The sequence below is a fragment of the Lepus europaeus genome, chromosome 6 (genome assembly GCF_033115175.1).
Source record: "Lepus europaeus isolate LE1 chromosome 6, mLepTim1.pri, whole genome shotgun sequence".
Lineage (NCBI taxonomy): Eukaryota > Metazoa > Chordata > Mammalia > Lagomorpha > Leporidae > Lepus > Lepus europaeus.
Genome location: NC_084832.1, coordinates 75,978,944 through 75,996,359, shown reverse-complemented (window position 1 = coordinate 75,996,359; position 17,416 = coordinate 75,978,944). Strand labels below are relative to the sequence as shown.

At 38.4% G+C, this 17,416-nt stretch overlaps 1 protein-coding gene and 1 pseudogene across 1 annotated transcript in view; one reads left to right on the top strand and one right to left on the bottom strand.

Moving 5' to 3' along the window:
• Positions 1–397: 397 nt before the first annotated feature.
• Positions 398–17,416, top strand: part of RXFP2 (relaxin family peptide receptor 2) — a 48,588-nt gene continuing 31,569 nt past the window's right edge. The window contains exons 1-4 of the mRNA XM_062195182.1: positions 398–596; positions 2,986–3,063; positions 8,670–8,775; positions 9,566–9,637. Coding sequence (XP_062051166.1) covers positions 398–596; positions 2,986–3,063; positions 8,670–8,775; positions 9,566–9,637 — 455 coding nt within the window. The remainder of the gene's footprint in view (positions 597–2,985; positions 3,064–8,669; positions 8,776–9,565; positions 9,638–17,416) is intronic.
• On the bottom strand, positions 7,516–8,502 carry LOC133762555 (THAP domain-containing protein 1-like; annotated as a pseudogene).

Here is a 17,416-nt window from a genome sequence, read left to right as displayed (position 1 = left end):
CTCCAACCTCCTGCTAGAGCAGACCCTGTGAGGCAGTTGATGATGGTGCAATTAATTAGATCCTGACACCATGTAGGAGACCTGGATTGGATTCCCAGCTCCTGGAATCATCCTTGGCCCAACCACAGTCATCGTAGGCATTTAGGGAGGAAACCAGCTAATGAGAGTTCGTTCTCTCTCCGTCTCAATCTCCCTCTTCCCTCCCCCTCCATCTCCCTCTTCCCTCCCCATTCCTCCCTTCTTCAGGCCCTCCCTTCCTTCTTCCCACTCTCTCAAATTAACAAAAAAGTTATCATTAAGAAGATTACACATCATGTACTAAAATAACACTGGGTAAACTCAACTTATGAAATTATTGAGAAGATTAAATGGAAAGACATAAAAAGAGCTTGGTCATATGCACTGTTGGTTTCTGTTACATAACATTCTTGTCCTGTCTTTCACAACAGATTTTGCACTCACTGAAGGCAATATGATCATTCCTTTGTGCCAAAAAGGGTATTTTCCCTGTGGAAATATGAGCAAGTGCCTGCCGCGTGCTTTTCACTGTGATGGTGTGGATGACTGTGGGAACGGTGCCGATGAGGAGAACTGTGGTAAGTCCTTCCACCAGGTTCCACACACACTTCCCAGAATCATGGGTCTGTCAGATAAGAATCATAGCACACCATAAGACATGATTTGCTGTTCTATAAGGAATCCTTTTGTAATGCACATAATCACTCCTCAATTGATGTGTTGCAATAACCTGCCTTTGCATGTGCTTAGATCAGAAATTCAGTTAAGGTATATCTTAAACTGCTTGCATGCTTATGTTGTAATTTAAGGGGGCTCTATGATACCACCTAATGTTTAGCTATTTGGTTTAGCTATAAGAATATCTATAAAGTGTTAACAAGTCCAGGTAGATAATTAATTGATTGAACAAACCTGTGGTGAGTGCCCACTAGGTACCAGGAGCTCTGCAAGTCACTGGAGCACAGAAGGCTCAAGAGAGACAAGGGTATAGACCTTGGGGGAGTTCCAGTGTAAACGAAGAAGACAATAAATCTGTACACAAATAAGTTAAGTCATCTAAGAGAGTGACAGACACCATGAAGAAAATTGAACAGAACTATGAGATAGAAAGTTACTCAATGGGAAGCATATTTAAGGGTGTAACCAGAGAAAAGCTTTTTAAGACTATGTTTTAATTGAGAAGTCAATGCAAAAGAAAAAGAAAACAGGTATGAAATATTCTGGAGGACCAGAATTCTAGGCAAAGGAAGCAGCCAGTGCAAAGACCCTGAGACTTAATGAAACAAGGTAGTGTTTCAGGGATAGAAAAGTCAGTGTGGCTTCAGCAGGGTGATCAAGTTTATAGACAGAGGATAAAAAGGTCAGCAGAGGCCAGATAACATAGGGTCTTACAGGCCAGCTTTAGGCATGAATAGTGAAACTGTACTTATTGTAGAATCCAGCCTATATTTCTGTGCAGAAAAAAAATGATGCCAAGAGGCTGACATGTCTAGTTAGATAGTAGAACACAGATCTCCTGAATCTGAAAGAATCCCATGTTTTCTTCCACACAGAACTACTTCCATTTGGTGCTGTCCAACTAGCAAACAAAATGGGTCCCCCAAGCCTAGGAATGCCAGGCTTCTGACTCTGGGATCTGCTCTTCTGCGCCTGAATCCTCACACATGCTTCCCCCATAGGGACACCACCTCCTGGCCACGCTGCCTGTGAATCACTCCTAGTCAGCCTTTAGGATACAGTTCAGCTGTCCCATTCCCTAAGAAGCTTTCCTTGGTCACACGGAAGCTCTATTGCCCGTCTAGATTGGGAGCAAGTCCTGCCTGTAACCACAGTACTTTGGGTGTGCCTGTACCAGCACATGAAGTAGACTGCCTGGTCTTTCCTCCGTAGTTGGCCTTCCAAGATGTAAACTCTCTCAGAGAAGAGATCTGTGTCTTCTTTTATTGCCACCAGAGCCTTGAATAGTAGAGTACCCAATAGGCGCTCAATCAGTGCTCAGTTTTGGAGAAGCTTTCTGGGTGCCAATGGGCAAGGCCTTCAAAGTCTTGGCCTTTCCTCATTGTTCCAAGAGAACCAGAGACCATGAATATTTGTCTACCTCATGAAAATGTTCTGAACCCAAAGTAAACAAATCATGTGAAGGAGCTTAGAATGCAATTAAAGGTATCAGGGTAGGATCAGTGGAGATATTAATAAGAAATAGAAATTAAAGGATCCTGAGGTTAAAGAAAGCCTGAGATTAAAGGAGCCTGGGGACAATCATTTTGGTTTTTGACTTATGTGAACTTGAGTGTCTTAACTTATGATTTGTGCAAACGTCAGTAACAAACATTATATGCGTATCTTACCATCTTCATCACATGTGTTAAAGGAGTGATGCTTCAAAATTAGGCCTCCTTTTGGTGGAAAAAGAATTTTTATCACAAAGAAAGAAGAAAACTTGACCAATAAGTAGATCACATTAACATATGTTAAATTGAGGAAAGATATCTCAACAAGACTCATCAGCCTATAAAAGCACTTTGTTTTTATTTAAAAAGGTCAAGCAACATAAATCTTATCCTAACTCCTCATTTTATCTTTCATGTATGTATCCACATGTACTTATGCAGCAAAGTACACATGAGAAAAATACAGATTATATTTTCTTCTGAGGTCTTCAAAATTAAGCTCTAACATTTAAAATATCTGTATTGGAAAGAGGTGATATTTTTCAACTCATTTATATTTGTATAAAGTAATTATACATTTGAATTATGTATTTTGTGATCTGTATACCTAAAATATTTATAATTCTAAAAACGGAAAGCCCTGCTTTTTCTCCCCTTACTATCTATTTAAAATATGATCATTCTAAACTCAAACAAATTTTTAATTGTATTTCATTCTCGCATTTTTATATGTTTGTCTTACAGCATGATATGTGCTTGCTAGAATAACTGATGTATATTAATCATCATTTCACAGGTGACGCTAGTGGATGGGCAACCATATTTGGCACAGTCCACAGAAGTGTTAACAATGTGACAGTAACACAGGAGTGCTGTAAGTGGTAGTGGTTCAAAGACAGCATCAGTGTGGTGAGAAATATGATTTGTGGTGATGGATTGATATAGGTACAGCAGTCCCCCTTTATCTGTGGTTTCCCTTTCCTTGGTTCAAAAACCTGTAATCAACCACAGTCTAAACAGTAAGCAGATTTTTTCAGAGAGGGGCAGAGAAACATGATATTCACATAACTTTTATAGCAGTGCACTGTCAAAATGGTTCTATTTTATTTGTCATTATTAATCTCTTACTCTGCTTAGTTAATAAATTAAACTCTATCATAGGTATGCACATATAAGAAAAAACATAGCATAGATTAGACTTGATATTCTTCACAGATTCAGGCATTGGTGGGGGTCTTGGATCATATTTTCTGCAGGTAAGTGGGGATCACAGTAATATGATGAACTTCTTTCAGAATTTCAATTTCAGGTCAATATATTTCACTGGCCAAGAGGTCTACTGTCTGCCTATGGGACTGAAGTTAGAGAAAGAAGAAAATGTCCATTTCCATTTGTGCGAATTTTATGAATGAGTCTCTATTGAAAGAATATATAAGTATTGCATAATTGTGACAAGTAGTAAGGTTCTTATTCTGTTTAATTACTTTCTTCAATAAAAATATTAGAAACTCTCTGCTTTCCAAACCCTATTATAAGTACTGAGAGTACAATGATTGCTAAGGTCTGGTCCCAACCCATAAATACCTAATATAGTAGCAGAAAACTAGATTCTGGCAAAAGCAGTGATTGGTTTTATTTAAGGGGCACCTTTGGTTGTCACAGTGGACATCTAATAGGGAAGGCCAGGGACCCTGCTGAACATCATACAGTACACAGGACAGCTTCCACACCAAGGAAAGATGTGACCCCGTATATCCATCATGCTCAGGTGACAGAGAAAGAACGATGAAGGAGACAGTAATTATTATGGTGTTGCAGAGCTCAAACACTGAGAACTGGAGTCTAGAAAATGCCGCTGGGAAGAGTGGGGTAGAGAGAGCTGCAAGAGGCTTTTCAGAATAAGAATCCACAGACACTGGGAATGTGACTGGACTACAGATGAGAGAGGGTGAAGATTTCCGCCCGCAGTGCTGGTTGAGGCAGAACTTGACCATGAGAAATTCCATTATCGGTAAATGAATTTTTCTAGTCACAGGGTTTTCGATCTAGTATTAAATGGGACTTCAAAATGTTAATGAAAAGTGGAATTAGTGCATAAGTATATTTTGACATGAAAAATTCTGAAGTCATGCATACGAGATGTCTTCAAGCAGCTTACGTAAAATGCATGTTGTAAAAAAAGTGTCTAGAATTCAAAGATTTTTGCACCAAAATAAATTTATCTCTTCATTCCATTTTTGAAGTCCCTTCATATCACAACTATGCTCAATGTCAATAAACACTGAAGTAAACTTATTGATGATATCTTTAGGCAATTGAGTTAATTAACATATAGCTGTGGAAAATATTTTCCAAAAGTTTATATACTAAAAGCCACCTTTGCATTACAAAGGCACTCAATAAAATTAAAATTCAATGAAGTTCATTTTTAAAATAGCATTTAGATAATCTTTAAAAAGCAGAACAACTGGAAATAACTTATAATCATATTTTAATCAATAATAATAAAATATAAGCTCAAACAATAACTTTCACATTTTTAACTTCATGAAGACAAATTATATATAGGATCAGTGAGGAAATCAGATTCCAGAAGCATTCTCTCCCCCTATCCCACCCCACTCTTCCTCTCTCTCTTTCCCTTACTCATTACACACACACACACACTCACACTCAGTCTTTGTCTCATAGACCACCTTGAGTACATTTCTCACTCCTTTATATGCAATTTTCTCAATAATTATGTAAGTTCTTTCTTCTGGGTGCTTCAGATAAGTGGATCTTTGGTTTTCTAAGCTTTACAGTTTCTCTCTAACTTCTTTTACCTCCCACTTTCACCTTCATGGGAATGAAAAGCAAGGAATAAAAATGAAATGATATCTGACCAGACTGATTTTAATAAGGAGTAATGGAAGATATGGCAGAGCCTGCATATAACTCTTCTCTCAACTCTTAAGTTCAAAAGAGGGATGTTTTGAATTTAATGTCAATCAGCAAGCATTTATCAAGCCATTGCCTTGAGCTAGTCAATTGAGGTAACTGAATCATACCCATTGAGTTTTATTTAATCACACAGTAGTTTTTCTTTTCTTTTTTCTTTTTTACAAAAACCCATTCCATTTTTTGAAAGATTTATTTATTTATTTGAAAGGCAGAGTTACAGAGAGGCAGAAGCAGAGAGGGAGAGGCCTTCCATTTGCAGGTTCACTCCCCAGTTGGCCTCAATGGCCAGAGCTGTGCCAATCTAAAGCAAGAAGCCAGGAGCTTCGTTTGGGTCTCCCATGCAGGTTCAGGGACCCAAGGACTTGGGCCATCTTCTACTACTTTCCCAGGCCATAGCAGAGAGCTGGATCAGAAGCTGAGCAGCCAGGACTCAAACCAGAGCCCATATGGGATGCCGGAACTGCAGGTAGCAGCTTTTCCCATTATGCCACAATGCCAACCCACTCTTTATTCCATATTGAGAAGACCTTGTCCCCATGTTTCAGACTGAGTTCCACTATACTTGAACAGAACCTATTTTAGCCTAAATGTTCCACTTTCCTTGGCAATGTTACAAACAATAAAATACATCACTCAACAAAACACTCAACAAACATTACCTCTCAATCACAAATAAGTACCTGCACCTCAAATTCCCTATGTTAAATTATGATAAATTATTTAAATGGAAGAAGTTGGTGTGCATGCTGCTTGCTCAGTTCTCTCCAAATGGAGAATTACGTCTTATGAAAAGAAAGTAGTTCCAGATTAAATACTAAGTCTAAAATGCTAATTATGATTAATACTTTTATAACTTAATCTGGAGTCTCGATTCTGGGGACACACACACACACAATCTTTCATGTAGAAAGACAGTTTAGGTTAGAGACATAGACTTGGCAAAATATCTACCCCTATGTCTTCCAGGAATTGCTAGAGGTGAACAGTTACAAGTTCCATGAATAACCAGTGAACAGGCATTCAGCTGAGTTAGTTCTAAATGTTGCTATCAGACTATGTGACTTCACATAAACTTCTAATCATCATTTTCTATTTTGAGACACTGGTTCCTAAGATATCAGGAATCAAAGTCCTATCCATGGCAGCATGGCAGGGAATTACAATGAAACAAGGTCTACAAACGACACAAAATGGTTGCACATTTTGACATTGTCTTGAAACATTGTCTGTTACTCTTTAACTATCTCAGTGCATTTATAAAAGTGATAGAGTTGGAATAGTTATTCTAAATCTAAGTAGATTACTCCTGGTAGCAGCATTTGTTTACTCAGAACATATTTTCATTTCAACTATATGTAAAATTCACAAAGTCCAAACACAACTCACAGTCTGAACAGAAACTTCAGTGTTTTAATCTCAACATTCAGCAGATAAACACTGCACATTCGGCTGCTTCTGAAGAGAAACCACTAGATAAATGGGAGACAATTTCTAACTTGTGAGAAGAAAGGATTTTTTTTTGTGTGTGAGGTTTTGGCCAAAATCAATTAGTTACTGAAAAATGAATATATAACAGAACAAACCAAAGTCTAATAACACATTTGTTAAAGCTTTGGACACAGATATAACTACAGTTGGGGAATGGGTGTCCTTTATCTACGGGTCGTGAGAGAAATAACCATCATGGATCAGGCCCTAGCTCTTACTACCTCACTGACAACAAAGCCTCACTTTGTTGACTGAAGGCTGTTTCCTTCACTGACGACACACTTCTAGTTTGAAATGTTTAACAGTGGGGAACAAAGAGGGGCCTACTTTAAAAAAATCTGTTCTTCTTAAAGTTACTTATTAAGTAGATGTTCACTTTCTGCTATAAAGACACTCAAATCTGTTCAAGTACTGACAAATGATTCAGAACGGTAAGTGAGCCTTTTGACTTTACAAATAAGAATCTGTGAGTATCGGCATGCATAGGGTTATGTACCTTGCGATGTTATGCCCATGATCTGATTCTTCTTGATTTAAAATATAACTGAATTTTCTCAATAAGCAGCATGAATTTTATATTTTAAACTTGAATCTTACTGCACTATTCTCCTTTTTTATTTTTACATTATTTCTATAAATACCCTAAAAAACAAAAATCCCCAATCTTGAAACCAACTTCCATTGGCAGTCTGAGGCTAGTTTATAACTTTAAAGATATTTTGTGAACATGTAAAAACTCTGAAATTACAAACAAAAATCTTACAATTTTACAGTGTATATCTAATTTTTTTTTAAAAAATCTGAACGCTTTTATACAAATAATCAAGCGTTATTTTTTCAAATGAAACTCCTTTACAGGCTAAGAGAGGGTATGCAGCATCGCCCTGCTAAAAATTCATGCTGCCACTTTCACTCTCTCAAAGCAGTCACTTGGCAGGATCACTCTCCGATGAGTTGTCTCTCCCTTTTTGGAAGCGTACGACCTCTCTCAACTTTTCAGGCTGCCGTTCTTGTCTTCTGCACCGCTGCTGTGCCGTCTTAAGCTTCTCCCTGAGTTTCTCAACCTGCTGTTCCAGTTGCTGAATCCTTTTCCTGTGGTGCATGGGCTGCTCCACGGTGTAGCTGTGATCACAGGAGACCGAGAGGTTGACAGGGGCTGTAGAGGAGGCACCAGCGATCCAACAGCAGCATCCATCCTGGGAGGTGTTAAAGGAGCTGGAGGCAGCTGCTCCTGTGACCCAGGGAGATCTTCCTTCTTGTCATGCGGTTCAATACAAAGAAATATTGTGGGAAGAGCATTCTTCCTCAGTAACCTGGTGTTGCACTTCCTCTTAAAGCAATCTGGAGTAAAGTGCTCTGAACCGATGCTGCTGTGCTTGACGGGCATAACGGTTTTTCTTCCGACAGCCGCCTCCCATTTGTTACAGAGAATGGGTCGAGTAAGTGGAAACTTATGGGAAGACACTGCCTTGTCCTTGTGGTACTGGTTCTTGCAGTAGTTAAGCAGAAAGGGACTGCACCATCCTTCCGGTCTCTGTCTCTTCACTTGTGCGGCCCATGTCGCAGCTCTGGGTTTTCACACCTTCTCCTCCTGTAGCTGTGGTCAACAATTACAGAAGAGACAGCTTCACTCGGGGAGGGGAGAGGGGGCGGTGACTAGTGTGACCATTGTGGAGTTTGCATTAGCAGGAGGGCCACAGCCATCTCTCCTCTCCTATCTCCAAGGTGGCTGAGGCAGCTTGAAAGTCCTAGTGTTTTTCAATGAGAAACTAATCTGCACTCTACGATTTTATACTATTTAAACATTTTGTGGTCTCTTTATAAACACCCACTTAATGCATCCTTAATGACTACTGGAAGTTCAAACTGAGGTGGCCACCATGTTAATCTGTATTGATTTAAGGAGAAATCTTATTTATCAGCTGAATAAAGCCATTTAACAAGGTATAAATTTGAAACAGTGAAAAGAGAACAATGTCATTTATAGATAGTCATAATTGAAGAAATATGTCATTTGTCCTAGTGAAATCCTGCTCTTTTTACCCCCAGTTCTAAGCCAGTATCCAAAACATTGTGACTGCAAAGAAACTGAACTGGAATGTGTAGATGCTGACTTAAGGACCGTGCCGACCCTTTCCCACAATGTGACATTACTGTGAGTACAACTCAATTCTTGATTATATTTGTCCCTAAAGCCGCATGAAAACAAACAAAAAACACTCTTTAGTGCTACTATGGAGTCATATTAGTGACATGATAGAAAGTCTATTTAAAACCACCAGTCATTAGAGAATTCTTTATGCTTCCTCTCCAAGGAAAAAAATGCTGTAAACACAGTATGTTAGATTAGCCCCATTAATGTTGAGCTCACAAACATCTGTGGTCTGGAATTCTTATTTTTGTTTACTTTCTGATTTACATACAATTACTAATGTGCCTGTTCTGAAATGTTTTTTTTAAAAGGAAGCACACTCACTTATTCCTTCTCATTTTTAACGATGATAATTTATCCACAACTGCAAAGGTATAAAAAGCTAACTTTGCCAGATTATGCGAACTTCTCTATATTTTGCATAAATCTTCCAAGAGCCTCAAAATTTGCAGCAATGTCATCATTTAACCACACATGGTTAGGATCATTGGTTGTTGTTTCATGTTGTTTGGCGTTTTGCTAATTTATCCAGAGAGTAAAAGAAAAAGGGAATTCATCATAGACTTTCCAGCCTCTTATATGAATAGGCTAACCTTGTCAAATCTGTAAACTGATTTTTCTTTATGAACTTTCCTTTCTTCCATGGAAACTTTTCAATCACTGTCACATTCATCTGTATCTTAAACACCCTGCAATAGCATTTCAAATTCTCTTTCCAAGCATGCTGATTCTAGAGAATAGTTTGGTTGCCCATAAAAATCCATAACAAAGTCTGCTTTACATGTTATTTTAGGTCTCTTAAGAAAAACAAAATCCACAGTCTTCCAGATAAAGTTTTCATCAAATACACAGAACTTAAAAAGATGTAAGTAGTTATTAATAGTGTATTTATGGGAAAACCCTTGTCATGTTTCATTTAAGATGCTTTTGTTCCAAAAATAAAATACAAAATTTATTGTTTTTATCACTAAATTTTTGTTTCTAAATGTGATTAAGATTAGAAATAGAGCATTTAAGAGTAGGCTATTTTTCCATTTCATAATTTAAAGTAGCTGAACAGATTTTGTTTAAACTTTTTCAGAGTTAATTTGGAGTGGAGATAAAATATCTCAATAGGAAAATACGTTGTCTCATGTTTTTTCTCAAAAGACTATTTGGAAAATGACATTTCAGATTCAGAAGCACTAAATGTACTTTTTAACTTGGAAAAAGAGTGATAACATAGACAAGAACAGTCAGATCATGTAAATCACGTAATGATAAGACACAGACTGTCTCCTAGGGAGATAGGATCCAAAACACAATAGTAGTGCAATCAGTGATACTCATTTACTGAAGGAAAGAAAATGTTAATAAATAGGGCATGGTCAGCAGGTAAGAAATGGTATTAGTGAGAAAAAGGGTACCAGTATGCTCCCAGCATTGTCTAACAAAGAAACTCAGGATTTGGGGCATATAATATTGGAGATGGTCTCTGTTACAGGGCAGAAATGGATCACAAATATTTATTAGAATATTCATGAGTTGTCTCTTAATACTATGCATATCTCTTCACTTTGATTCACTACTTATCAAGCAACTTTATGATGATTAATTTCACAACTTGTTTATGCTGAAGTAATTGAAAATGTTCCATTGGATATGGCATAAGAACATTCCTATCAGTGGAATGATATACCTCCTTTTCACATTTAATAACTTGAGACTATTCAGAATCATGTATCATTCTTTTGTAAATTAGGTTAATGTCTCTCAGTCCCTCAGCCCATTCTGAAGCACTGGAGAGGCCACACCTGCTGAAAGTCATTTGGCTACAGAACCAAGCCAGCATGGTAGTGCTATATATGTTGTAAGGCCCTTGACAGTACAACAACCTTATTGTTTTATCTTTCAATATCTACTGTAGATAAGAAAGTTTCTAGACATGTGAATTTGTTAAAATGCAGACGTAAAAATGATCTGAATCTTTGCTGAGATTGGACAAACACATTTGATTGGAAACATCAACAATGATTCCCTGTTCATGAGTTTAGGTACAGATTCATTCATGTAAGAAAAGATACCCCTGGAGGAAATGCATTAGGTGGAGTCCTGTGTGAACCTGGATAATTAATCACAGCCGGGTTTGATTATCACCTCTGTAGACCTCAGCTACAGTCAGGACCCTCTGCTCTATCCTAGAGCATGTGGTCATGTCATCCTTGTCACATTGGAGTAGCTATGCATTCACTCCAGGTTCCCAGTCTTCTCTAGAGAGGACATTGAACTATGTCGCTTCTAGTCTTCCTGGAAATTCTTAAAATCATTACATGTTCATTCTGTGAGTCAAGATTGTCCCTGCGCTGCCTCAAGGGGGTAAAAACAAAAGAGCACTGGAGGAAAGGAAGGGAAAGCTTCTTGTTTAAGAGCAGCTGTTAAATCCTCTCATCTACTGTCATAGAAGTTTCAGGAATTTCTTATTAAACCTTCTCATGACAAATGAGGTAATTAAAGATTGCAGTGATCTAATATCTCACCTAAGATCTACCACCTGTTAGTGGAAGAGCAGAATCAGCGTTCACATTTCTGATGCCCAAGGTAATGCTTTTTCTACCATATTGAGAAAGCTAGAGACCAAAAGGAATCGTTCTAACATTTCATTAAACTTCTGCTAACACATACTATCTTTCCCATTCCCTTCTGCAGCTTTTGCCCCTCATTTGGGGAAAATCAGCTTCTAGGGAGGACCAAGAAGAAAAGTTGAGGTCAGGCTTCTCAGACTAAATTCTTTCCTGACCTACAGTTTTGTTCTGTGTCAGTACTTCCCCTCACAGTGCCTTCTGGCCCTCTGCAGAGAAGAAAAAGGAAACACTCTGAGAATGCACGTTCCAAATTTTCCTAGTGAAAAAAAAAAAGAGGTAGACATTAACTTTCATTGCCAAGATCAGCTGGCAACTTCTCCAAGTAAATATTTAATTCTACTTTGTCTGGGAAAACTTAGGCATTGCATCATAAGCTGAATATCACCCCACAGGGTTCTCGCAATGCAAGCTTCTATTTGATTCTTCCAGAGACGCACAGGATAGAGATTATGAGACCCTCACCAAGAAGCACTAAAATGTCTAATATATATAAGCTACAGCCCAGAGGGATCAAACACAATATAAATTTAGATGTCACTTTTTAAAGTCTATAAAGAGTTCCAATATTTGGAGTTCTCACTTAGGCTTTGATCCTCAAAGTCAATGAGATGAACAGAAACCATGAGATGCCTTTCAGGAATGAGGAAAACTAATCTTGGAGAGCTGAGTTTGTCTACCCACAGTCAGCCAGTTGACAAGCATCAGAGCTTGACGTCAAACCCAAACCTTCCTACCCACATGCTGCAGTCTCAGAATGTTGTTACCATTAATGAAACCATCCAGTAACTAAACTCTGAGTTACTCAAATACCCTAAAGTAGCTCACAAGCTCAGCAATCCTTTCTGGAAACTCCTTACTCCCCAGCTCCTCCTGCCTCTCTTTCTCAAACTCCCAGAAAAATCTCCTTCAACCCCAGTCACACCTTTTATACATCCTGTCCTTTTGCTCTTGCTTTTTTTTCACTCCAGTTTTGCATCCAAAAGCCCAAATAACCAACATGAGGAAAAACAAAACCATCCCCAGGAAAGATTGTCAGAGAAGGGAAGAAACTGAATGGCATCACCAGAACTCTTGCAACAGATAGCAAGAGAGAAGAGGCTAGTGAAACTCACATGTCCATTCATTCTTTTTTTTAAAAGATTTTATTTATTTTATTTGAGAGGTAGAGTTACAGACAGTGAGAGGGAGAGACAGAGAGAAAGGTCTTCCTTCCGTTGGTTCACTCCCCAAATGGCCGCAACAGCCAGAACTGTGCCGATCCGAAGCCAGGAGCCAGGTGCTTCTTCCTGGTCTCCCATGTGAGTGCAGGGGCCCAAGGACTTGGGCCGTCCTCCACTGCCTTCCCGGGCCACAGCAGAGAGCTGGATTGGAAGTGGAGCAACTGGGACTAGAACCGGCACCCATGTGGGATGCTGGAGCCACAGGCAGAGAATTAACCAAGTGAGCCATGGCGCCCACCCCTCCATTCATTCTTTCAACACAGATGCTCCTACAATGTGCCAGGTGCCAGGGATACAGAAGTAGATGACATATACAAAAAGTCCTCTCCTTGTGGCACCTAAATTCTAATGGAGGAAGACAGTCAATAAACAAAATTTAAGATACATTATGTGTTAAATTATAATTAGGTTTATGGAGAAAACCAACTAGAAAAAGGATTAGTGGGTTCTGAGTAAATGGAATTTCAAGCAATATTATAATAAATTTTGTCCATATTACCATAGCCCAAGGTATCTTTAAAGCCCCCATCATTTCCGGATTGTCTCCATGAGACTAATCAGAACACACCGATCAGTCTTCTACATAACTCTACAGACACTTAAAACTAGCAGTCATCACCCTGCACCCCACCACAAAGCATTCCTGTTTCCTTAAATTCTTCCCCAAAGGACCTGCTTTCAAATCTGTTTGTCATTCTGATTGTCATATGTTTGCCTACATTTTCTTTAACATGTGATGCCTAGAACAAATACAGTGTTATCATGACACAATATTATCATAACATGATCAAGGCAAGCTGGGCAGAATTAGCATCCCTTCCTTTCTATACTCTATGTACCCTAGGGTTGTAACGTATCTTGTGATTACTACCTGATGCCCTTAATTCCTAGTGCTCTTGCCTCTACAATTCTTATCCCTATGCCATATATATTACTAGTGATGTGAGGTCCTTCCTGTACCTGTGCACTTAGCATTTGAGAGGTAGTTCAAGGTGAGTCTTTAAATGTATTCAGCTTTTCTTGCCAGAATGTGAAGATCTTTCTGGATCATCCCATGTACTCACTATTATTGCCAGATTTCTTTCATCTCAAAATAAGATGAACCACTGTTAGACAAGTCGTGTGGTAAAACACCGAAGAAGACAGCACCAAACTGCCTTTCCATAATTCTTCATCACCATTCACATAAGGATGTGTCTCATACTTTATTTTGTCCTTAGCAACACTATGACACCATTTGATCAATGCTTGGTAGGCTGTTATTTTCTGGCCAGTCTTTCAAAGAAGAAAATGAGGTTGGTCTGAAATGCCCTGAACCTCATGGACTACCCTGCTCCCTTTCTCTTTTAGGTGTTCACAAAGCACATCTAATAAATAATCTGTGAGTTTACCAGGCTGACATTGAACTCATCCACTGTAGCTTGGGAAACTCAATTCTACCCTGTCTGAAACATGAAAGCCACATTTGCCATTTCTAATTTTCCAGCTGTTCATCATTTCTCCAGATTCCTCAGTAATTGATTTGGGTTTGATGTTTTCATTTCCTGAGATTATTTCTGAAAGAAATTGCCCAAGCCAGAGCTTTCCCTACCCTTGCCTGATAGCATTTCTTTTTTTATGTTTGTTTCTTTGTTTATTTAAGACTTTTATTTAATAAATATAAATTTTGAAAGTACAACTTTTGGATTAAAGCGGCTTTTTCTCCCATAACCTCCCTCCCACTCACAACAATCCCATCTCCCACTCCCTCTCCCATCCCATTCTTCATCAAGATTCATTTTCAATTATTTTTATATACAGAAAATCAACTTAGTATATACTAAGTAAAGATTTCAACAGACTGCACTCACAAAGACACACAAAGTATAAAGTATTGTTTGAATACTACTTTTACTGTTAATTCACATAGTACAACACATTAAGGACAGAGATCCTACACGGGGAGTAAGTGCACAGTGACTCTTGTTGTTGATTTAACAATTGACACTCTTATTTATGACGTCAGTAGTCACCCGAGACTCTTGTCATGAGCTGCCAAGGCTATGGAAGCCTCTTGAGTTCACAAACTCCGACCTTATTTAGACAAGGCCATAATCAACATGGAAGTTCTCTCCTCCCTTCAGAGAAAGGTACCTCCTTCTTTGATGGCCCCTTCTTTCTGCTGGGGTCTCACTCACAGAGATCTTTCATTTAGGTCATTTTTTTGCCACAGTGTCTTGGCTTTCCATGCCTGAGAAACCCTCATGGGCTTTTTAGCCAGATCTGAATGCCTTAAAGGCTGATTCTGAGGCCAGAGTGCTGTTTAGGGCATCTGTCATTCTATGAGTCTGCTGTGTATCCAGCTTCCCATGTTGGATCGTTCTCTCCTTTTTAATTCTATCAGTTAGTATTAGCAGACACTAGTCTTGTTTATGTGGTCCCTTTGACAATCCTATCACTATGGTCAATTATGAACTTAAACTGATAGTTTTGACTAGTAAGATGGCATTGGTACATGCCACCTTGATGGGATTGATTTGGAATCCCCTGGCACGTTTCTAGCTCTACCATTGGCATAAGTCCGAGTGAGCATGTGCCGAACCAATAGCCTTTCTCTTTGCTTCAGCCCTGGGGATCACCTTCTTTGAGTAAACAGAAGCAGAGTAGGGGTTGATCACTAAGCAATAGTTTCTTTCACAATGTTATAAAATAGAACCCAGGAGGCAAGCTTGAATTTTTCCTCAATGTTTTCTTGCCCTACACTATAACTAGAAACACATTCTTATTGCCCACATTTTACTTTCTGAGTTTTGAACATGACTTGGATCAGCTATGGTTACATTTTCATGAACCCTTCACTTTGGTCCTTGAGTTTTGAAGGCACCACTCAATCATCACCACATGCTCCTCCTGAGTTGGGTATCCTCCTGGTTCTCACATAGAAAGCTTACCTCCCTACTCCATTGTAGCAAATGTTGTAGCTCAGAGTAAGGACCCAGTGAAAATCAAGAAGTATTTATTGTATCAATGCTGGATAATGCAAATTTAAGGACTAAACAGAAGTTAGGAAGGATCTTTGGCAGGGAGAACAAAAATATACAAAAGCACTCAGGGTGTTGGGAAGACACTGAACAGTTTGTCTAGAGGAGAAGTATTCCCACCGGAGATGATGGAGCGTGGGCTAGGGAGTAGTAGAATCCCAAGTGTAGATACTTTGAATGTCACCTAAGAAATCTGGATTTTTACTCTATGTGAGCAAAGACATGCACAAAAACATGTTGTGGGTTGTATTGAGCCAATAAATTTAACCTGCATTTTTAGGTTGTATTGGGAAATAGCCTAAGAGATTAGAATTTAATGTCAAGTGAGTCTCTAGTCTGGAATGTTCTAACTATTTACCAGTGGAGTTGAGGTCATTGAGGCACCCCAAAAATGAATTCCTAAATCAACATTAAACATTAATTGCCAGATAAACAAATGTTATTCAAATTATCTGAATACTTTTACTATTGATCAGCTTATTCATTTTAGTACTTTTTTTTAAAATGCCAGGGCTTTCTAAAGTTGAGGAAGGAAAAGCAGCTTCAGATGACCTTTCAAGGAAATAAAATACAATTTATGGCATTGACTGAAATATTTTATCACTGCTGCCATGGAAACCAACAGCAGTAGTTCCCATTGTAACATAAACCTTATATAAATTAGGAATTCCTTCTTCAACTGAGTTCTTGTTAAATGATTATTGGCAGCAAATGGTAATTCAACGTGTCTGCCTGGCTCTTGAATACAAAATGTCACATTTTAAAAATAGTTTATAAACATGCATGTCATTAAAGCATTTATTTGCTTTAGTTGCAGGTACATAAATTCCTGGCGTTTCTGCTCGAAAAGTCCTGACAGCTGAAACAGCAGGAATTCATGAACCAGTAAGTTATTCTTAGAAAAGCCATTCAGTGAAAAGTATATTAAATGGGTTCATATCTCAGCTCTGAATAAAAAGTGGGCACCACTTGCCAAATTGTCATGTTTCCAAATTTCTCTTCACGTTCTCCATGCTACTATTCTGCAAAGAAGAAAGCAGAAACTACAGGATAGAGTTCAAGTTTAGCTGCCTAACTCTGAGACATGGGACCTGGGACTCTGGATCCCTGTGACCTGACAACAGCTGACTAAATAAACAGTTACAGACTCATTATTTAAAGAGTTTGAATCCGAATTGGTGTCAGTGACAGGAGATAAGTTGTCCACATGAGAAGAGACATGCTAATCATTGGTTTAACTCTTTCTTTCCTTTGATTTCTAAGACAAAAGCAACAAGGTAAATTTATAGATTGTGACTGCACTCACCTCTTCAAGACACAACATGTAGGTAAAATGTGCATTGTATTCTTGAATTAATCATCCTAAATAAAATGTGAGTAGCAACTAGTTAGAGAGAGGAACTTCAGTATATTCATTATAACTTTACATATATAAGGGTATTATATTCTTTTTCTATTTTCATTTGCTATTATAACATAATTCACCATATTAACTTCCATTACATCAGCCCAAACTCTGAAAAATTATAACAGATATTGATCTGTGAGAGTTCATTCTATTTACAATAGACTCTTTTTTTTTTTAACTTTTATTTAATGAATATAAATTTCCAGTGTACAGCTTATGGATTACAATGGCTTCCCCCCCCCCATAACTTCCCTCCCACCCGCAACCCTCCCCTCTCCCGCTCCCTCTCCCCTTCAATTTGCATCAAGATTCATTTTCAATTCTCTTTATATACAGAAGATCAATTTAGTATAAAGATTTCAACAGTTTGCACCC